We start from the raw sequence: 25,185 nt of genomic DNA on the forward strand, positions 1-25,185 counted from the left end.
ACAACAGACAAAATAGGTAAGTAAAATCGTACGTTCATTTGATTCTGATATATATGTAATATAAGATAGCAAACAAACTTATAACAGTTAAAGGTGTTTGTAGTAATCTTAAATAATTTTTTTTATATAAATAATAATTATAAATACATTAATAGTAATAATCTAACTAAAATTAATAATGATTGCTTATTTATCAGTATATACTACGTATATGTATGTTACCTATATATCTGTATATATATGTATCCATCGTTATATGTATATCTATTACATTTACCTATATATTTGATAAATTATAATTAACCTTTTAATAATAAATAACAATAATATTATTAATATTAATATTAATACTATTAATACTAATTGTAATAATATAAATATGATAATAATAATAATAGTATAACAATTTATATGTGTCAAATTGTATTTAAATAAAGACAAAATTGCTGAAATAGTCCCTGTGGTTTGTATCAAAATGTTGATTTAGTCCCTATGCTTTTTTTTCGATGGATTTCCTCCTCGTGGTATGAAAATGTTGCTGATTTCGTCCCTCTGACTGACGAACGTTAAAAAATTCCATTAACTTCAGTCACATGTCGAGCACATGAGGGTGTTTTAGTCATTTACAATCCCCTTCATCCTTACCTTCTTCATTCTTCTACCATCATCCACATTCATTCATCTTTCTCAAATTCCCAAATCCCAAACCCTAATCAACACTAAATTCATTTCCATTCTCAAATCTAAACTTTAACCCAAACCCAAATTCAAATCAAAATCCTATCTTCCCAAATCAAAAATTTTAGCAATTAAATTCATAACCCACTCATTTTACTTAACAAAAAATCCACCAAATCTGCTTCGTATAAACATGTTATTACTATTGTTATGTATCTTTAATAAATATAGTGAAAGTAATGATATTACTACAACTATTATGTATATGTTATTACTTATGTAATTATTAATCATGTACTATATTATATAACAACTTTCATTGAATATTTATTATTTGTACATTTTATATATCCATATATTAATAATTACTAATAAAAATCATATATGGGTACATAATAATATCATATATATATATATATATATATATATATACATTTTTATTTACTAACAATAGTTCGTGAATCATCGGGCACGGTCTGAGGTTAAATGAATTAATGTAAATAATTTCAAAAATTTTAAGAATCAGCATTCCAAACTTTGCTTACCGTGTCGGAACATATAAAGATCAAGTTTAAATTTGGTCGAAAATTTTCGGGTCGTCACAGTATTTTTACTACAAAATACAGTATTGTGAGTTTCATTTGCTCCCTTTTTAAATGCTTTTGCAATATATATTTTTGGGACTGAGAATACATGCGCTGCTTTTATAAATGCTTTACGAAATAGACACAAGTGATCGAAACTACATTCTATGGTTGGATTATTAAATCGAATATGCCCCTTTTTAGTCTGGTAATCTAAGAATTAGGGAACATGCACCCTAATTGACGCGAATCCTAAAGATAGATCTATCGGGCCTAACACGCCCCATCCAAAGTACCGGATGCTTTAGAACTTCGAAATTTATATCATGTCCGAAGGAGGATCCCGGAATGATGGGGATATTCTTATATGCATATTGTGAATGTCGATTACCAGGTGTTCAATCCATATGAATGATATTTTTGTCTCTATGCATGGGACGTATGTTTATGAGAAATGGAAATATGAAATCTTGTGGTCTATTAAAGTTATGAAATGATTATTTATGATAAACTAATGAACTCACCAACCTTTTGGTTGACACTTAAAAGCATGTTTATTCTCAGGTATGAAAGAAATCTTCCGCTATGCATTTGCTCATTTTAGAGATATTATTTGGAGTCATTCATGTCATATTTCAAAAGACATTGCATTCGAGTCGTCAAGTTCATCAGAATTATTATTAAGTCAATTATAGTTAGATATATTATGAAATGGTATGCATGCCGTCAACTTTCGATGTAATGAAAGATTGTATTTTCAAAAAAACGAATGCAATGTTTGTAAAATGTATCATATAGAGGTCAAGTACCTCACGATGTAATCAACTGTTGTGAATCGTTTATAATCGATATGGACTTCGTCCGGATGGATTAGGACGGGTCTTCACAGATTTCACGACCCAGATCTGTTACTTTGGTTGAATCTAGAATGTGGGTCCTTCACTCAACAGCCACCTCTTCTCCGTCGTTATCTCTGTCGCCATCAACTGTTATCTCCATCGTAAGCGATGTGATTGATCTGATCGGTATCTCCGGCGCCGGAGTTAGTTGTGATGGTTCGTTTTTTCGGCTGATATCGGCCAAAAAGTCTCGTTTATACCCCCGATATTTAGCCCTAAAACCATAAAGTTTCAAACTTTATCGGCAAAATAATCACTGTTGGTTAATTTGGTAGATTTAGTAATTACAAAGGCTATGTTTCAAGAACCACTAAAAACGGATGAAAAACGAGGAAAAACGAGCAAAACCGGCTAAGACGATTAACTCGCGTTTAAATAACTTATTTTATAATTTTTGGAAAAGTTTATTTACTTAATCTCATGTTGTAGGATATTCAATTACGAACGCGTGGGCGCAAGAATCGTCAAAAACGGAGCTAAAACGAAGATTCTAGAGCGAAAACGGTGAAAGACAAGTTACGATCCAGCAAACGGCTTGCCAAACGGCTTGCCCATAAGGGAAAATGGCCTGCCAGCAAATGGGCACCAAAAATGGATTTCCTTGGCAAATGGCCTTGCCAAACAGCTTGCTAAATGGCCTGCTAGCCGTTTGCCAGGAAATTTTTGCCTATTTAAAGAGCTTTTTGCATTCATTTTAACACACAACAATTCTTCACTTCTCTCTCAAATATCTCTCTATAGTCGCTCTCTAGTTATCTATAGGAGATTAGTTTTCTCTCTACTTTCTCTCTCTAGATTCTAGAGAGAGAAAAGTACAGAGATTAGGAAAATAATTATCTCTCTATTGTCGCACTCTAGTGATCAATAGGAGAATAGTATGTAGTTAGTAGTAGAAGCTATCAAGCATTGTAACGCTATGGATATTATGAAGAAATACAAGTGTTATTCTGCCGACATTATTCGGTAATATCTATCCTTTTCTTTTATTAATTTATTATAATATTCTTGTTGAATGTTTGTGATTTATTAATATTAGAAATGCTTGTTGCCATGATGTGTGATTAATTGCTTGATTGTTTGCCATGATTTAATAATGTTAGTTAGGGATGACTATCGTTTCGTACTCGCTTTCTGTCTATGATATTAAACCTCGTTATTATCGTCCTTCCACTAATAAACGTAATTAAAACCTTTTATAAAGTTGACAATTATAAGGTAATTAATTATCTGTTTTTATACATTGATCAAGGTATGAACCCATCGGAAATACTATAAAGTACATGTGGAATTACCATAGGACCACATCAAGACATTGGTCAAGAGTATAAGACTCATGTCGATGTACTATAGGACCACTTGAGCATGGTCAAGGTTAGAAGCTATGGAACCACTATAAGTCTAGTACATGGTGGATAACTAAGGGATTTATTGGGTAGACTTAAGTAAGGGCTAGTTTAAGTCATAAATGGGAGTTTAATGCACTGCAATACAAACTAAGCTTATAAATCTTTAAGGATGACTGAGAACTATCAGAGGTTCTAATTTGTCTACAAACCCTTAGATTTTACCAAACCATTGACAGAAAGGGATTCGAAACACAATCATAACCACTCACTTGGGTGATACACCAAGGTGTTAAGAAAGGTTGGATATTCTATATATAGCTATGCTACTTTATTCGTGCGCCCAAGGTATGCATTGCATCCAAGATGGGCCGCTTATATCCTTAAACCGGATAAAGCGTCGGGAGTTGAGCATAGCCCATCCGATCAGAATCTTCAAAGCCTAGTTCCTCGTGACATGCCAATCGGGAAATCGCTTAGTAGGGAATCTAGTGTTCACACTGAGGTATATATATCCAATGAGTGTCTCGCAATCATCCCGACACTACGTTATCTTAAATCATGGTGAACCACATCTTCTCTGTCCTTAGCTGTTGCATGCTAGCTAGCTTATTTTAATTATATTGCTTTAATATCTTAATTACAATTATATAAATTATCAACCCAACTATTGCCTTTACATAATTTGATATTCCAGATAAAGTGGTGTCTAGAATAAACCGGTTGGACTTGGTTGTTGGATTTTCTAAACAGTCGTCAATTTATTGGGACCAAAAGGATCCTGCCTCTCCACACAAGATGTACCTAGCCACTAGTCTTGGATATTAAATTGTGTACAAATCCATCTTAATTACTAAATTATCTGGATATGCTCCGTTTCAAATTCGACCGCTCAAGGAACGACCCTAGGTCATATTTGCCCTTGCTAACCCATAGGAATGAATAATAGATTTAGGCCCAACAATATATAAATTAAACAATAAACTTCTTCTGTTGATATCTTAAATTGACGTTTTGCGACCTAACGACACCGCATAAATAAATCGTCCGATTCGGGCATATCATCGGCCATGATTTTCTCAAAGAGTTTTGTTGTAGATCTAGAATCAGATCCTAACGAAATGGCAAGGGGAGTATAAACGTGTGATGACCCGGAAATTTCTGACCAAATTTAAACTTAATCTTTAACGTTTCTGACACGATAAGCAAAGTCTATGAAGTTGAATCTCAAAATTTTAGAACTATTTCATGTATTCAATTACATTTGACTGCTCTCGACGATTCATGAACAATTATATGTATGTATATATATATATATATGTACAAGTAAAAACAACTTTCCTACAGTAAAACACTATTTGCTACAGTAAAAATGACTTTGCTACAGTAAAACACTATTTACTACAGTAAAACACTATTTGCTACAGTAAATCACTATTTACTACAGTGAAACCGTACTTTGCTACAGTGCTACAGTGAAAACGAATGCAGTGCTACAGTACACTATTTGCTACAGTAGCACTATTTGCTACAGTAACACTATTTACACCGTACTTTGCTACAGTGCTACAGTAAACACTATTTACTACAATAAAACACTATTTGCTACAGTACACTATTGCTACAGTACTATTTGATACAGTACGCTATTTGATGTCGACGAACTAGCAAACAAAAACGGATAAGGTGGCCATGCGATCGCATGGCAAAAACACTGAAAACTCATGCGATCGCATGAGGTACTGTAGCAGGCCACATACTATAAAAGCTCGATCTGGTCTCCACATACTATTATTATTTATTTTATTACTATTATTATTATTATTATTATTATTATTATTAAGATTAATATAATATTATTATTATTAATCTTATTATAATATTATTATTAGTAGTATATATACATAAAATACTACGACGAGGTTATGAGCGTGTCACCTTCAAAATGGGTTTTTGAGCGGGATAGAGCTAAGGAAATTATGGGTTATTGCTAAGGAGGTTATGGGTAATGTTCGAGGGTATATTTGTGAATCAAATCTAGTGTTTATCATCTCTGTTGCGTCTACGTACTTTCCTACAATATTGAATCTCAATATTGATACGTAAGTATTTATATCTTATCTTTTATATATTAATTGTGTATCCATGTCTAGTGCTCGAGTATATATGTTTATGCATGATTGTATGCTAAATTTTGTCGTTAAACAGTTTATGATGAATCATGAATTTAATATATATATTACTGATAAAAGGTATATGATATGCATGTTTTTGGAAAGCTGGCGAAAAATCAATAACTTTTCATTTAGAAATCGCGAAATTTCGATGAACGAATTAAAAGATATGGGCAACTGAATTATGATCAACGTTAATTAAAATTGCTTTTGAATCTGCAATTAAGATTTAAACAACTTGTTTACGAGATTGATAAAATGGATTTTTAAATATTACCAGCCGAGTAAATGAATCCTTATTTAAGGCACGTCTCGTTTTGTTGAACAATTGTCAAAATTGACTGTTTTATCATGTTTTAAAGCCTTATAAAAACTATAGACTAATTTTACAAGAATTGGGAAACTATGTGAAATGTTAAAATGTTTCGATTGCCATGATCATTCAACTATAGTATTAAGTCAGAATGACTTTTTGAAATGACTTTTGATAAACTTTTGTAGTTCGATCTCGAGCATTAGGATTGTGATACACTATGACCTGACCTAGCTTGATAGACATTTATTGACCAACATATGTTCTCTAGGTTTAGATATACGGTTATTTGGTATTCCGAGTTTCAGTCACATTTTGGTGAACGACTTTATATGCTGCTAAGGTGAGTTTCATTTGCTCCCTTTTTAAATGCTTTTGCAATATATATTTTTGGGCTGAGAATACATGCACTTTATTTTAAACAATGGACACAAGTACATACTAAATTCTACACCGAGTTTGAACCGAAAATCCCTTAGCTTTGGTAACTAGTAACTGCCAGTTATAAGAACTGGTGGGCGCGGGTAGTAGTATATGGATCCATAAGGCTTGATATCCCCGTTCGAGCTAGAGCACTAGCCTTTTAACGGACGTATGCTATTTGAGAAGCGTACACGTTGGTTTGCGTGTATTATTAAGATGATTATACAAAGGGTACAAATTATATATACGTTAAGTTTAGTTACCAGGGTGCTCAATTTCGTAGAATATTTTGATAAACGTTTCTGGATGAAACAACTGAAATCTTGTGATCCACCTTTATGTACAGATTATGCAAAACATTAAAACTATGAACTCACCAACCTTTGTGTTGACACTTGTTAGCATGTTTATTCTCAGGTTCCCTAGAAGTCTTCCGCTGTTTGCTTATATATTAGACAAGCTATGAGCACGGAGTCTTACATGGCATATTTTTCAAGGAAACGTTGCATTCACCAAATCATCACCATGTATCTTATTTTGACTGCATTGTCAACGGAAGTACTATTGTAAACTATTATTTACGGTGATTGTCTATATGTAGAAATCATCAGATGTTGAAAACCTTTGATTTAAATATTCATTTATGGTGTGCCTTTTCAAAAGAATGCAATGTTTACAAAATGTATCATATAGAGGTCAAATACCTCGCAATGAAATCGATGAATGACGTGTTCGTCCATATGGATTTGGAGCGATCGTCACAAAACGTGATAACCCACAAAATGGAAATTAAAAAGGAAATGAAATCAAGTGGTGTTGGTCACGTGCTTAAACTTGTGAGAAGCATTTTTATTGTTGGTGGGTTTAATTAATAACATGGAGAAGAAAACAAGAAAAGAAAATAGAAAAGGAAAAGTAAGAGAAATACTAAATGACGATTTTACCCTCACATGCATCGCACATGACTAAAGTTAACAGACATTTTTAACGGCTGTTACCGACAAGGACCATTTACACCGGCTATGTAAACCACAAGGACCACGAACCTCGAAAATGAACATCAGGGACCATTTACCCCATTTCATGTAAACCACAGGGACCATTTATCCAATTTTCTCATTTCTAAACTCTAATAGCTACTAATTTTTAACCCCTAATTTTTAAACCCTGATTTTTAAACCCTAAAAAAAATTCAGAAGCAAAACATTCGTTGCAATGAATGTTATCATTTATTTCTTCGAGCTTTTTCCCGTCAAAATAATAACATTCATCATGAAGTGTCTTTTTTAAATCTTCATAATTTTCATGTGATCTTAATGCCTGCAAAAAAAAGTTCAAAAAAAATGACGAAAAAAATTACTTCTCCCCAAAAAAGTGTTTCCCTCTTGATTAAATATATATATATATATATATATATATATATATATATATATATATATATATATACATACACATATATACATACACACATCAAACCCCATAACCATCTCAAGAATTTTGGGCTGTAAAATAAATATCAAATCTCAAATAATAAAGTGACACGAACACTCTCATTCAACTCACAATCACATAACGAGTAAAACAAGATCGATCTAGCCGGTGTTTGGTATATCACGCGCCACCAAGAGTCAACTGCCGGAAGTGGTTTTCCGGCCACTGTTCAAGCGTTTCCCGGTCTTTTCCCTGCGATTGAGCTTCAATAGCTTAAGTTTTTCTGGCTCAGGAACGATTTTCTCATAGGAAGCAATCATTTTTTGGTTCACGGGTTACTTTTCGTTTTCCGACGACGGCTGGCTGTCACTGGAGATTAACTCCTTGGCGGTTAACTCTCTTTTCTCCTCTCTGTGATTAGTTTACGCCTGTTTCCCCTTGCCTATTTGCTTTACTATATATATCTATATTTATTATAATTATAATAATAATATTCGTAATATTTCTACTTTATTGTGTAGCATCATTTAATTTTTGTTTAAAATTAACTTTGCTACTTGCTTTTGCTTTTATTTTGCTGCTTTCTTCGTGGAGAAAATTTTCTTACTCCAAGTGTTAGCTAGCTTTAGTTTTTTTTAGCTTGTTTGAGTCCTATTATTTCTATTATTGATTTATTAATTATTAATAGTTATTTTGCACACGTACTATTGTTAGCGTTTTGCTCGCTTTTTTTATTTCGGTTATTTGTAACTCCTTTTCTACTAGTGTGTTGTTTATAGGGTAAGATTAACTCGTCACATACACATGGTTACTTGAGGTCATGTCCTATTAGCTTAGGGGCGGGTAGGTCTAGAGGGAGGAGAGATATTCGTGTTAGGATTAGAGTAGGTAGTTGAAATGTAGGAACTTTGACGAGCAAATCCCGTGAACTTGTAGAGACGTTACTTAAGAGTAAAGTGGACATATTGTGTGTTCAAGAGACCAGATGGAGGGGTGAAGAGGCGGTTGACATTGGCGACTACAAGTTGTGGTTTTCGGGTTCCAGAGTAACTAGAAACAGGGTAGGGATCTTTATAGGGCCCCGTTATAAGGATAATATTGTGGGTGTGGGTAGGTGTAGTGATAGAATTATGTCGATTAGGTTAGTTATCTAGGAGGAGTCCTACATGGTCATTTGCGCTTACGCACCTCATGCTGGTTTAGGCGAAGAAGAAAAAAGTCGCTTTTGGGAATCGTTAGATGAATTTGTGCGGAGTTGCCCTGCTGATCATTGATTACTTATTGGGGGAGACCTTAATGGACATATAGGAACGATTTCGAACGGATATGCGGGTGTCCATGAGGGCTTTGGGTATGGAGTTAGAAATGAAGAAGGATGCTCTATTCTCGAATTCGCTGTTGCCCACGATTTGGTTGTTGCAAACTCTTTCTTCAGGAAGCCGGAAGCTCAGCTAGCAACTTTCCACAGTGGGGGTCATAGTACCCAGATTGATTATTTACTGCTTTGCAAAGGGGACCTTAGGGCCTGCAGAGACTGTAAAGCCCTGACTACCTGGACCTGTTCCACCCAACACATACTTTTGGTTATGGACTTGGTTCTGCAGAGACGGGTTACTACGAGAGGGAGACCCGACTAACCTAGGATCCTTTGGAAGAATCTGAATGAAGAGAAAGCCGAAACGTTTAAAGTGTCGGTCTTGGAAAGAGTAGAGGTAGGAATGGATACTGTTACTCATGGGGACGCAAATCAGATGTGGAATAGTTTGGCATCAACTATTAGAGATGTTGCCAAGGAAACCTTAGGTGTGGCAGTAGGGACATCGAGTGGACATAAGTCTGATAGAGAATCATGGTAGATTAGTGATGAGGTACAAACCAAAGTCGCGCTTAAGAAACTGAGGTTTAAGGAGCTCATTACATGCCGGGATGGGACACATGATGACAAAACTAGGGCAGAAGAAAGGTATAAAGAAGCTAATAGAGAAGCTAAGAAGGCCGTTGCCTGTGCAAAAGATAAAGCATATGAAGTTTTGTATAGGAAACTAGACTCCAAAGAAGGATCAAATGAAATTTACAGGATTGCTAATGCTAGGGAGCGTAGGAGGAGGGATATAGATAACATCAAGTTTATCAAGGATGAAGCCGGTCTAACCATAGTAAAGGAAGACGAAATTAGGAAAAGATGGGAAGGGTATTTCCAATATCTTTTCGTGGGTGAAGGACCCGGGAGCCAAGAGGATCCGCAGGACTTGGGAATAGGACAATTCCAGAACAACAATTTCTGTAGGAGAATCAGTCAAGAAGAAGTAAGATCGGCACTACGAAAGATGGGTAGAAACAAAGCTGTTGGACCAGACCAGATTCAAATAGAGGCGTGGCGGTGCCTAGGCGAGGATGGTGTCAGGTGGCTGACGTGTCTTTGCAATAAGACGCTTAGAAGTTATAAAATGCCTACGGAATAGAGATTCAGCGAGATTATCTCCATCTACAAATAAAGGGGATGCCCAAATCAGTGGTAATTATAGAGGCATAAAATTACTTAGTCATACTATGAAGCTTTGGGAGAGAGTGATTGAGACTAGACTTAGACGCGAAACTACGGTTTTCGAAAACTAATTTGGTTTCATGCCAGGGTGCTCTTCGATGGAGGTAATTCATATTTTAAGAAGCGTTATGGAGAAGTATAGGGAGAAACAAAAGGGTCTAGAGATGGTCTTCTTAAACTTGGAAAAGGCCTATGATTGCGTACCGCGAAAGCTGATCTGGAAGACCCTTAATGTTAGGGGTATCCCAAGTAGATATATTAGAGTTATTATGGATATGTATGATGGGGTGAAGGCCTGTGTTCGGACGCCTGTGAGAAAGACAGAGTTTTTCCCGATAGAAGTAGGATTGCACCAGGGATCGGCCCTTAGTCCTTTTCTGTTCGCTTTGATCCTCGACGAGCTATATCGAGGAATACAAGAGAACATCCCTTGGTGTCTGATTTTTGCCGATGATATCGTGCTTGTATCGGAATCAAAGGATGAACTTAATAGAAGGATAGAACAATGGAGGGAGGCCTTAGAACAAAATGGGCTACGGATCAGTAGACAAAAGACGGAATATCTTAGGTGTGAATTCGGTAGGACTGAGGATGAACTTAATGTTGGAGGGAACATCATCATTGGGGACCAGATCTTGCACCCACAAGAGTCGTTTAGATATCTAGGCTCGGTCCTTCATAAATCGGGGAGGATAGACGAGGACGTGACTCATCGTATTAAGGTAGGTTGGTTGAAGTGGAGTGCGGCGAAAGGGGTCTTGTGCGACAAGAAGATACCACTCAAATTGAAAGGAAAATTCCTCAAGGTGGCAATTAGACCAGCTATGTTGTACGGATCTGAATGTTGGCCAATGACGAAGGCCCAAGAGAGAAGGATGGAGGTGGCAGAAATGAGGATGCTTAGGTGGACGTGTGGTAAAACCATGCTAGATATGATCCCAAATGGTGTGTTTAGGGAAAACCTTGGAGTCAGTAGCATCATCGATAAGCTAATAGAAGAACGGCTTCGATGGTTTGGGCATGTGATGAGACGACCACGTATGTGATGACCCGTCCAAATCCATTTGGACGAATACATCATTCATTAATTTCACAGTAAGGTACTGACCTCTACATGATACGTTTTGTAAACATTGCATTCTTTTGAAAAGGCAAACCATAAATGAATATCAAATACTAAGGTTTTTGACATCTGATGATTTCTACATATAGACATTCACCGTAAATAATAGTTTACAATACTACATCCGTTGACAATGCTATCAAAGTAAGATACAAGGTGATGATTTTGTGAATGCAAAGTTTTCTCGAATAAATCATGTATGACTCTATGCACATAGCTTGTATAATGTATAAGCAAACAGCGGAAGACTTCTAGGAACCTGAGAATAAACATGCTTTAAAGTGTCAACACAAAGGTTGGTGAGTTCATAGTTTTAATGTTGCGCATAATCTGTATATAAAGGTGGATCACAAGATTTCAGTTGTTTCATCCAAAACGTTTATCAAAATATTCTACGAAATTGAGCACCCTGGTAATTAAACTTAATGTATGCATAACAAGTACCCATGTTTTAACATACATGCAACCAACATGTACAATACATGCAAAATAACGTGTACTAAACTCAAATAGCATACGTCTATTTTATAGTTCAGGCTAGGGTTTCTATACATGGAACAGAAGGGGATGTCAAACCCTATGGATCCATATATAAATAATCGCGCCCACCAGTTCTTATAACCGGCAGTTACTAGTTACCAAAGCTAAGGGATTTTCGGTTCAAACTCGGTGTAGAATTTAGTATGTACTTGTATCCATTGCGTTTAAAATAAAGTGTATGTATTCTCAACCCAAAAATATAGATTGCAAAAGCAATTAAAAAGGGAGCATATGAAACTCACTTATCAATATTGTGATTCAATATTGCAGAAAAATATGTATACGCAACTGAAATGATAAACTCTAGGTTGGCCTTACGAACAATACCCCCGACCAATACCCGTAACCTTCATAGATATAACCCATAATTTCCTTAGCTCTATCCCACTCGAAAACCAGTTTTGAAATAATTTGCTCATGAACTCGTCGTAGTATTTTATGTATAATATTAATAATAACACTAATATTAATACTACTAGTATTAATTTATAATAATAATAATAATAATAATAATAATAATAACGAGAGACTTGGTTGATGATCTTGGTGTTTGTTGAACCAAATCGAAATTAGAATGGAAGTAGTAGTGGGTTAAAGATGATGATGGATATTGTCTAGTAATCAATAAGAAACAAGGTATGGATTGGTGATGTTGAATAAGCAGCTTATCTTTTGTATATATATAGAATTTATATTATTATTATTATAATACATGTTTAACACACATGCAATAAACAAAAGCCATAAAACTGTTCAAGTTGTACAAGTTATAGGAATATAATTAAAAGGAGTTGCTCTGCCGACACTATTCCATACTTTATAACATGGAAACCACTTGTGATGATGATGTTTTTGTTTGTATGTAATGGTGGATTACAGCTTCCAACTAATTGCACTCTCATTACAAAACTTATTACTTCTATGTCTTTACTTTATTATGTAAAAAAAAATAGAAATCACATGCAATGAATCATTTTGATATTACTGGCACTGCAAACATGATCCAGATTTAGCTTTAAAGAAACTAGTACAACTAGATTTATCATATCTTAACATGTACGCTCTTATTAATTAATTCAATTATATGCTTAAAAATAGCATATATATTAGAACCATGATGGTCTAGTGACTAGTGATTTCGTGCTCCGTTGTTAAATAGTGACGGTTAAAAGTCTCTTAGAAAAATTCCATTTTTACATTAAATTTGTATATTCATTTTAGCCATAAAAACTAGTCGTAAAATGTTTGTCCGTCCCGTTGTAACAACCCAACCCATATGCAATCGAAATATGCAAAATAAATAAAATATATATATATATATATATATATATATATATATATATATATATATATATATATATATATATATATATATATATATATATATATATATATATATATATATATATATATATATATATATATTTGTACAGCATAGTTGCGCGGCGCGCCACTGACCAGTGCGGCGCGCCAAAACGGCCTATCCAACTTTTCCTTTTTTGTGAAAAAGATCGCCCACTTCCCGACATATTTAGACGAAACGCTTTTAACAACATATTCTAATACGTAAAACTAACACGATTCAAACATAAAATAAGTTTTACAAAGCGGGGCCCACATCGGCCCGAATTACGAGTTTAATACATAACGTGAGTTTCGACCGCAAAAAGTTTAAATACCAAACGACACTACGAGCATGGTGTTTGGGGTTAAACTACTCAAGTCTCGGACAAACTCCAAAAGCTAATATCTCCGAAAGCGTCCCCTAACACAACGGGATCTCTACTCCAAACAAACGCCCTTACCTTTGTCCATACCTGAGCCTATAAAAAGGTAAACAACGAGAGGGTAAGCAAAGCTTAGTGAATGCAATAATTACGCATACGTATATATAACCCATCTATTTGCAATCACATTCATTAAATACCTCGTACGAACTCGTAACTCAATTAGCATGTCATCGTACCCAAAACACTTAATAAGTCGTACGTTATCACAAAACCGCATTAGCATATACTCAACACAATGTATATATATATATATAAACAATATGCTAAATAATCGACAATCTCAGTATGGTTAATCATAAACGCTATGGTGCTACCGGCTCGTGGTTCACACCATACGCAATTTAGTCATACTCTTTAATAGTACTACCGCGTGGTTCACACTCGATGCTACCGGCTCGTGGTTCACATCTTATTTTATAGTGCTACCGTCTCGTGGTTCACACTCGATGCTACCGGCTCGTGGTTCACATCTAGTTTATAGTGCTACTGGCTCGTGGTTCACACTCGATTCTACCGGCTCGTGGTTCACATCTTATTGCACACATGTTATGGCACTACCGGCTCAATGGTTCATACCATAACACCCACAAGTAAACACGTCATATACACATACGTATAATTACTCCACTCACCTCAAAATCTCTTGTGAAAGATAATCAAGCTCGGAAATCTTCAATGTAACGTACCTATTACATTATACATAATATCAATCACAAACTCAAGTTGGTCAACCAACTAAAACTCCATTATAGTGTTATCTTGACCCATGGTGCAACCTCGACCCATTTGCACCCTTAACCCTAATATTTGGGTTAACATCTCCAAAACCCTAATCATTAGCCAAGTTAGGTTTAAAACACATTTCAACACAAGGTTTATGCATTACACACCAACATTAACTAACTTAGGTCCATTTTGACCCATTTGACCAAATTAAGGTCAACACACCCATTTCGGGTCATCCACTAACCCACACATCGCCCATTTACTTATCTCTAGGTGTGATAGTAATTGACTAACTAATTTAAGCTCATAAACATCAATTAATACTTTGAAAAACCATAGTTAGTCATCTTTGAGTCTACATGACCCAAATTCACCCAAAACACCCAATTCACTAACAAATGGGTTTTAAGTTCATCACTTACCCCAAACCCTAACCCTTAATTAAATTAAACAAGGAAAACAAAGTTAGAACATACCACCACACTCAAAACGTAGCTAGGAAGTAGAGGAACAACTTTAAAACTTGAGCTTAAGTAAGATTCCTTCTTCTTCTTCCCCAAAAATGAGTTTTCCCTCACTAGAATATCACTCTCTCTCTAGAAATTAAATGGAGGTGATAAGGGTTGTTGAAGATGGAGTAAATGAAGCTCCAAGACTGATCTAGGGCCTTTAATTCGGGCCCCCATGTGTAATTACCCAAAAGCCCTCAAAATATCTAATTTAAAAAGGAATAAGTGAACTGTCAGCAATTGGATCGGCGCGCCATTAACCTGCGCGGCGCGCGGATGGCCTGGGCAGAATTTTTCTTCATTTTAAATATGTTCAACAAAACCCCCACTTCAAGTATCATAAATACACTTATGTACACTACAAATATTTGGGTCTTACAACTCTCCCTCACTTGAATCGGAGTGCGTCCTCGCGATCCATGCTGCATGACAAGAAGGAAGATAAACCAAAACGAATTCTTCGGGCTCCCACGTAAACTCGGAACCTTTACTCCGACGCCATTGAACCTTAAAAGTCCTCACTTCTTTATTTCTCAACCTTTTGACCTTCTCATCGAGTATCGCAATCAGCTCCTCAATATATTCTAACTTGTTGTTTAGCTCAATTTCGTCTAATGGTACCCAAGATGAATCATTCGCAAGACACTTGCGGAGATGGGAAACATGGAATGTATTATGGATCCCCGCAAGCTCTTCGGGTAATTCCAAACGATACGCGACTTCACCAACATGAGCTAAAACCTTAAATGGCTCAATAAACCGAGGAGCTAACTTTCCCCATTTTCTAAACCGAATAATGCCTTTCCATGGCGAAACCTTAAGCATCACCATGTCACCTTCTTGAAATTCGATCATTCGCCTACGTTTGTCAGCATACGACTTTTGTCTATCTTGAGCCTTTTTCAAATGTTCCCGAATCATATCAATCGTGCTATTCGTCTCTAAAACTAAATCGGTACTCCCGATTTCTCTTTGACCAATTTCACCCCAACAAATCGGAGTTCGGCACCTCCGCCCATAAAGCATCTCATAAGGTGGCATCCCGATACTAGTATGATAACTATTATTGTACGAGCATTCCACCAAAGGTAAGTGCGCGTCCCAACTACCACCAAAATCAATAATACACGCTCGTAACATATCCTCCAAGGTTTGGTTCGTACATTCAGTTTGACCGTCCGTTTGAGGATGATACGCCATGCTCAATTTCAATTGTGTACCAATATCTTTGTGAAACTTTTCCCAAAACCGAGATGTAAAACGGGTATCTCGATCCGAAATAATAGATATAGGAACACCGTGTCGAGATATGACTTCCTTGATGAACAACTTAGCCAAGGTCTCCGACGATATCGCTTCCCGAATGGGAAGAAACAAAGCACTTTTTGTTAATCGGTCAACTATCACCCAAATTGAATCAAATTGGGTTCTCGCCGTCTTTGGTAACTTTGTGATAAAATCCATGGTAATGTGCTCCCATTTCCACTTCGGGATTTCTAACGGTTGTAACTTACCATACGGCTTTTGGTGTTCGGCTTTAACTTGCAAACACGTGACGCATTGCTCAACATACTTAACAACATCACGTTTCATGCCCGACCACCAATACTCCTTCCTTAAATCAAGATACATTTTTGTTGCGCCCGGATGAATGGAATACTTTGACTTATGTGCTTCATCAAGTAGCACTCGTCGATAATCCCCCATCTTAGGCACCCACACTCTTCCTTGAAAATACAATAAACCACGCGAGCCCATAGTAATGAACTCCGATTGCCCCACTATTCGTTTCACATGCTTGTTGTGAACGTAAGCCTCTATTTGAATCACACCAAGTTTTCCAAGAAAATCGTTAGTAATAATCATACGTAACAATCCCAATCGTAACGCCGGGTGGTGACTCTTTCGACTTAACGCATCCGCGACCACATTCGCCTTGCCCGGATGATAAAGTATTTCACAATCATAATCTTTTACCACATCCATCCACCTACGTTGGCGATAATTCAAATCTCGTTGATTAAAGAGGTGTTTCAAACTCTTATGATCCGAATAAATCATACTCTTGACACCATACAAGTAATGGCACCAAATTTTCAACGCATGCACAACCGCCGCCAACTCAAGATCATGAGTCGGATATCTCGTTTCGTGTTCCTTTAGTTGTCGAGAGGCATAAGCGATGACTTTAGCTCTTTGCATTAGAACACACCCAAGCCCATTTAACGAATCATCACAATAAACCGTCATGTCTTCCACTCCTTCCGGCAACACTAACACCGGAGCTTGACACAATTTCTCTTTTAGCAATTGAAAAGCAATTTCTTGCTCATTCTCCCAATTAAATCTCACGTTCTTCCTCGTCAATTTCGTCAACGAAGAAGCGATCTTAGAAAAGTCTTGGATAAACCGACGATAATAACCGGCCAATCCTAGAAAACTTTGGATTTCCGTAGGTGTAGTCGGTCGTTCCCAACTCTTCACCGTCTCTATCTTCCCCGGATCTACTTGAATACCATTTTTGTTCACAATGTGGCCAAGGAATTGAACCTCCCTTAGCCAAAATTCACATTTGGAGAACTTAGCATACAACTTCTCTTTCCGCAACGTCTTTAACACACACCGCAAATGAAGTTCATGTTCTTTCATACTCTTCGAATAGACAAGTATGTCGTCAATGAACACATTTACCGACTTGTCCAACATAGGTTGGCACACTCGGTTTATAAGGTCCATGAATGCCGCCGGTGCATTCGTAAGACCAAAAGGCATAACTACAAACTTAAAATGCCCATAACGCGTTCGAAAAGCCGTTTTCTCAATGTCTTCCTCACGGACCCGCATTTGGTGATAGCCGGACCATAGGTCGATTTTAGAGAAATTGTTGCACCTTGGAGTTGGTCAAACAAATCGTCAATCCGAGGTAATAGATAACGATTCTTGATCGTCACTTTATTTAATTCCCGATAATCGATGCACATCCGTATACTACCATCCTTCTTCTTCATGAATAAAACCGGAGCGCCCCATGGCGAAGCACTCGGTCGAATAAAACCCTTCTCAAGCAACTCTTGGGTTTGATTTAACAACTCTTTCATTTTCGTCGGCGCTAAACGATAAGGAGTTTTAGCAATGGGGGTAGCCCCCGGAACCAACTCAATGCGAAATTTAACTTATCTTTCTGCCGGAACACCCGGTAACTCGTCCGGAAAAACGTCTTCGAATTCACTCACCACCAGAATTTTATGAATGGATGGTGGCTCTTCACGAGTATCAACAACATGGGCAAGAAAAGCCATGCCACCACTATCAAGGAGACGACGTGCCCGTGCAAAAGTGCATATCGGCACAGGTCTTCTACGCTTATCACCGTGAATAATTAACTCTCCCCCACTTGGGGTCTTCACACGAATAAATTTTTCATGGCATGCAATATCGGCTCTATTATGATCGATCCAATCCATACCAACAACGATATCGAAATCACCCAAAGTCATCGGGATAAGATCAATCTTAAAGTTTTCGGCACCAAAAACGACATCACAATTTTACACACATCAACCACTAGCACCGTTTTGCCGTCCACTATTTCGACTTCTACCGGACGACTTAACTTAGCTAACGGTCTATTAAGTCTAGGCATAAATTTTGGAGATACAAACGACAAATTTGCACCGCTATCAAATAGAATCCTTGTCGGATTTGAGTTAACCATAAAAGTACCTGAGACAACTTCGTTGGATTGCTTGGCCTCATCATTGGTCATCAAGTAATTACGACCCCTAGCCGTACCTGCCGCTCTCTCCAACTTCTTCACATGATCATTATTCAACTCGGGACATTCCGGCCTCTTGTGTCCCTCTTTACCACAATTATAACAAGTAAGCTTGGTCGATGCCTTGGTACAATCACGGGCTATGTGCCCTCTTTGATTACAATTATAACACGTGGGTTCGAAACTCCCGGAAGCACCCTTCTTCACACTATAAACGCTTTCGGAGCCTTTTTTGTTCTTTTTATTTGAAAAGTTCGAATAACTCGAACCTTCAAACTTTCTCTTTGAAAAAGTGAAATAGCTTTTTCTTGGAACCTCCGACTCAAAACTCCTAGCCAATTCGTATAAATCTTCAAAAGACTTAGCCATACCCCGGCTAATCTTACCCTTCAACTCATCACTTAAAGTACGGTAGAAATCTAGCATCAACTTGTGATCATCACCAACATACTCCGGACAAAAATGAGTCTTTTCCAAGAAGGTAGACTTGAGAGTAACCAAGTTCATTAAACCTTGTCGCAAATTGTGCAACTCATCTCGGATTTTATCAAGATCAGAAGAAGTTCGGTATTCTTGGAAAAATTCCTTCTTAAACTCCTCCCATGTCAAGCACATGCATTGCTCTTCACCATATAATTTGATTTTATAGTCCCACCACAACTTGCCCTCTTCGCGCAACATGCTAGACCCATACCTTGTCTTCTTCTCGGGAGGACACTCCGCGGTATGGAATGCCCCCTCGATATTGGAAATCCAACAAGTGCTTTTCAATGGATCCCTCACCCCATTAAACATCGGAGGTTGAGTATCCTTGAAACTTTTGTAGTGGAAGTCCCGTCTTCCACCCCCACCATTACCTTTACCCCCTTCGGCTCGAGGATAAATGTTTCTAGCTTCTAAAGCCTCCTCTATTGCTACTTTCATTCGTTCATTGATTATTTCGGTCACTTGTCCATCAACTGACTCTTGGAAGACCTTTCAGACATCGTCAAGAAAATCCTTCTTTAGCCTTTTAAATATGGCCTCAACCTTGGCCGTGAGTTCAACGTCCTCACTCGTACTTCCGTCATTGGTGTCGTGTCTATTTCTCATCTTCATTCTATAAAACAAAGTAAATTAAGCAACATAACGAAAGGACTTAACACATATGTATATACATATACACCACACTACCCCATCTTGCTCAACAATCATCGTACATCGCTTGTTTGACACGGTTTGAACCCGTAACAATGGTAGCTAATCATTGTTACGCGATCACGTCGCATTAATTCGCTAGTACAACGTCTATCTCGCTTGATGATTGCTAAAACAACACAAAATAGTTAGTGCAAGGTTAATTCACATAAACACTAGCACTAGCAATTCCCGTTCCGACCCAAAGTCCTACAAGTCCCGCATAACGCGCACACACAATAAAGTCTAAGTCTAGGCACCTATCTCAAGTCGCCTAAATCCCTTAGACCATGCTCTGATACCACTTGTAACAACCCAACCCATATGCAATCGAAATATGCAAAATAAAAAAAAATTATATATATATATATATATTTTTGTACAGCATAGTGGCGCGGCGCGCCACTGACCTGCTCGGCGCGCCAAAAAGGCCTGTCCAACTTTTCCTTTTTTGTGAAAAAGATAGCCCACATCCCGACATATTTAGACGAAACGCTTTTAACAACATATTCCAATATGTAAACTAACACGATTCAAACATAAAATAAGTTTTACAAAGCGGGGCCCACATCGGCTCGAATTACGAGTTTAATACATAACGTGAGTTTTGACCGCAAAAAGTTAAATACCAAACGACACTACGAGTATGGTGTTTGGGGTTAAACTACTCAAGTCTCGGTCAAACTCCAAAAGCAAATATCTCCGAAAGCGTCCCCTAACACAACGGGATCTCTACTCCAAACAAATGCCCTTACCTTTGTCCATACCTGAGCCTATAAAAAGGTAAACAATGAGAGGGTAAGCAAAGCTTAGTGAATGCAATAATTACACATACGTATATATAACCCATATATTTGCAATCACATTCATTAAATACCTCATACGAACTCGTAACTCAATTAGCATGTCATCGTACCCAAAACACTTAACAAGTCGTACGTTATCACAAAACCGCATTAGCATATACTCAACACAATGTATATATATATAAACAATATGCTAAATAATCGACAATCTCAATATGGTTAACCATAAATGCTATGGTGCTACCGGCTCGTGGTTCACACCATACGCAATTGAGTCATACTCTTTTATAGTGCTACCGGCTCGTGGTTCACACTCGATGCTACCGGCTCGTGGTTTACATCTTATTTTATAGTGCTACCGGCTCGTGGTTCACACTCGATGCTACCGGCTCGTGGTTTACATCTAGTTTATAGTGTTACCGGCTCGTGGTTCACACTCGATGCTACCGGCTCGTGGTTCACATCTTATTGCACACATGTTATGGCACTACCAGCTCGATGGTTCATACCATAACACCCACAAATAAACACGTCATATACACATACGTATAATTACTCCACTCACCTCAAAATCTCTTGTGAAAGATAATCAAGCTAAGAAATCTTCAATGTAAAGTACCTATTACATTATACATAATATCAATCACAAACTCAAGTTGGTCAACTAACTAAAACTCCATTCTAGTGTTATCTTGACCCATGGTGCAACCTCGACCCATTTGCACCCTTAACCCTAATATTTGGGTTAACATCCCCAAAACGCTAATCATTAGCCAAGTTAGGTTTAAAACACGTTTCAATACAAGGTTTATGCATTACACACCAACATTAACTAACTTAGGTCCATTTTGACCCATTTGACCAAATTAAGGTCAACACACCCATTTCGGGTCATCCACTAACCCACACATCGCTAATTTACTTATCTCTAGGTGTGCTAGTAATTGACTAACTAATTTAAGCTCATAAACATCAATTAATACTTTGAAAAACCCTAGTTAGTCATCTTTGAGTCTACATGACCCAAATTCACCCAAAACACCCAATTCACTAACAAATGGGTTTTAAGTTCATCACTTACCCCAAACCCTAACCCTTAATTAAATTAAACAAGGAAAACAAAGTTAGAACATACCACCACACTCAAAACTTAGCTAGGAAGTAGAGGAACAACTTTAAAACTTGAGCTTAAGCAAGATTCCTTCTTCTTCTTTCCCAAAAATGAGTTTTCCCTCACTAGAATATCACTCTCTCTCTAGAAATTAAATGGAGGTGATAAGGGTTGTTGAAGATGGAATAAATGAAGCTCCAAGACTGATCTAGGGCCTTTAATTCGGGCCCCCATGTGTAATTACCAAAAAGTCCTCAAAATATCTAATTTAAAAAGGAATAAGTGAACTGTCAGCAATTGGCGCGGCGCGCCATTAACCTGCGCGGCGCGCGGATGGCCTGGGCAGAATTTTTCTTCATTTTAAATATGTACAAAAAAACCCCCACTTCAAGTATCATAAATACACTTATGTACACTACAAATATTTGGGTCTTACACCCGTGTCCTTCATCCCAATAAATTTATTTTATATAAAGGAAAGAAAAATACTAATATTTTTATCTTTTAATATATTCAAAACTTGTTATATTTTAAATACCCTATATATATAAGTAATATATATCTTATATTATTAGACCAAAAATGCGCCTCATAACATGATATATGCGCCTCATATCTTAGCAAAAATGAGTCGCGTGTTTTAAACCCAAGTTTGTTACATGTTTCCCATAATCTAAACAACATGCGCCTCGAATTACTTACCATACGTCTCATATAACTTGAAGAACAAATGCTCCACATAAACTCTTATAATGTGCCTTATTAGTTTATTAATCTATATATTTTCTTACATGCAATTTAATCAAACGCCTCATTAGTTTAACCCTAGGAAGTGCACATCATTTCATAATCTGCTCATTTTTAGTATTTTCATTATAGACATAAATCGATAACGTTTAAACTAATTTTTCTCGGGTTAGGAACATAAAATGAGTTTTACAAGTTTAAGAGTCATGACCTGTGAAAAACATGTAGTATAAAGTGTACCCATGTCTAAAATACATTATACGTATGTTTAAAGAAAACTGACCACTCAAATGGTAATATATAAAGTTTATAGTTTATATAACTAACGGAGTAATTATATCTTTATAAACAGAAAGTTTTCAAAATCTTTTACTATCTCCCATCTTGTATATAATATATATATATATATATATATATATATATATATATATATATATATATATATATATATATATATATATATATATATATATATATATATATATATATTTTTAGTTTGATATTTAATTCGTTGATATAATTGAAAATGAATATTGTTATTATATTTGAAAAGTATCTTAATAAAATTCATTATATCGTAACTTATATTTTTTTTTTAAAATAAGTTCATAAAATATTTCACTAATCATTATCAAGTTTACATATATATGTATATGTAGATCCATAAATACGTTTTATTTAAAAAAACCGTTGTTCGTGAATCATCGGAAAAGTCAAATGGGTATATGAATGTATGAAAACATTTTAAATGCAACACAACCTATTTGCTTATCTTGTCGGAAGTATAAGATTTGAGTTTAAATTTGAGTCGAAATTTTTGGGTCATGACAGTACCTACCCGTTAAAAGAAATTTCGTCCTGAAATTTGACAGAGATCGTCATGGCTAATAATAAGAATGTTTTCATGATGAATATGAGTTGATAAAATAGAGTTTTATCATTATTGACTAATATTTTTAATTCTTCCGTGTCTTTACGTTGCAATACCTATTGATATGCACGATTGGGGTTATAATATTTTTAATTCTTCCGTGTCTTTACGTTGCAATACGTATTGATATGCACGGTTTGTAATTTAGGTGTTGTTGTCGGGCTTTATATTTTCCTTTATATTTCGGAGTTCCATGCTTTTGTTTCTTCTTTTCGACTTCAACTCAAGTGAATAATGGTCCAGAATTTGTAGGTATGGAGTTTCGAATGATAATAATACACAAAGTAGAAAGGAAAGGTTACGATTTGATTTGTCAAATTACCAGAATATCCGAAAAAGACCGAATCATCATGAAAAATATTTTTCTTGATATTTTAGAGGTTAAATAGAATGAAAGAGTTATGTAACATGGTTCATGATGAGGGTATAATCTGTGAATCTTTATCACATTCCATTAGAAACTCAGCATGACTTACTGTAATATAATCACGTTGATCAAGTGCCATTATATTATACTAACTCATGCTTCAATTTCCAACACTACTTCAAAAACATTCATAATTTAAACTCGAAGGTTTACACAATATAGAAACTAAACAGTTTCTTTATGGTGTAATACAGATAATGCGGGGAGATAAATAATTTCAGATAAGGATAGTTATGAAAATATCTTCAGAAATATCGAGAACATTTATAATGAAAGATAGGATAATATCTTAGAATTTCTAATATTGAAAGGTGATGAAGAATATTTGTCCGCAAAGGTTTAGAGTCAGGAGCAAGGTATTTGTTAATGACTTCAGTAGATACTGAATCATTTGGATTCTTTAAAAGCGGATTTAGCCTTTGTGATTTGTCAACAGTCTCCTTCATAGTTTGCTCAATCCGTTTTCCAGTTCTAAATCTGAGCTTTTTCAACACACCACTCTTTATTATCAAACTTTTGGCCATTAAGACCATTTATAGTTTTGCTGCTTCATCAGCATTCAAAGTTATCATAACCGAATCATCGGTTATCAATCCGAGGTGTTTTTAAGAGTTCGAAGGGTTTGAATGAAGATTATAATTGTCAAGATACATATGATGTTCTAGAATTTTGAATGATACAAATATTTTTCTGAGTTTTATGAATAGAAGTGATGTCCTAGCACAATTCTGAAGTCAAAGTATAGCTTTGAAAGATGTAGGAATCTAAGAGTGATATCTTCTGTTAAATCTTAACTTGGATTTTGATTTGTCAAAATTAGAATATGTAATCAAATTTGGGTGAGAATGGTTGTTTTGATTTATATGAAAGAATGTATATCGTTGTGAAAGTAGTGAGTATAGTTGATAATTTGCTGAATCAGAATCGAAGAATGTAACATATTAATTGTGAATTTATATATCTTTCGGGTATTACCTACCCGTTAAAAGTTTCACAAGTAATATTGTGTACCAGAGAATTGTATTACAGTCTTTATGAAAATATATGTATGTATATTTTCTTCAGATGTAATACAGATTTAATGAGTTAATATCATATTAAGCTCATTTGATTTTCCGCTGGATTAGAAATGAA

At 36.0% G+C, this 25,185-nt stretch overlaps 2 protein-coding genes across 2 annotated transcripts; both read left to right on the forward strand.

Annotated features, from left to right (window-relative positions):
- The first annotated feature begins 3,961 nt into the window (after window positions 1-3,961).
- LOC139855155 (uncharacterized) lies at window positions 3,962-9,482 on the forward strand. The gene is made up of 4 exons (XM_071844400.1): window positions 3,962-4,009; window positions 8,625-8,688; window positions 8,782-8,955; window positions 9,154-9,482. Exons 1-4 carry the CDS (start codon window positions 3,962-3,964, stop codon window positions 9,480-9,482), a joined length of 615 nt encoding a protein of 204 aa, XP_071700501.1.
- Window positions 9,483-9,563: 81 nt separating this feature from the next.
- LOC139855156 (uncharacterized) lies at window positions 9,564-10,307 on the forward strand. The gene is made up of 2 exons (XM_071844401.1): window positions 9,564-9,697; window positions 9,797-10,307. The coding sequence occupies exons 1-2, from the start codon at window positions 9,564-9,566 to the stop codon at window positions 10,305-10,307; spliced, it is 645 nt and encodes a 214-aa protein (XP_071700502.1).
- The last annotated feature ends 14,878 nt before the right edge of the window (window positions 10,308-25,185 follow it).

This window comes from Rutidosis leptorrhynchoides, chromosome 6 (genome assembly GCF_046630445.1).
Source record: "Rutidosis leptorrhynchoides isolate AG116_Rl617_1_P2 chromosome 6, CSIRO_AGI_Rlap_v1, whole genome shotgun sequence".
Classification (NCBI taxonomy): Eukaryota; Viridiplantae; Streptophyta; class Magnoliopsida; order Asterales; family Asteraceae; genus Rutidosis; species Rutidosis leptorrhynchoides.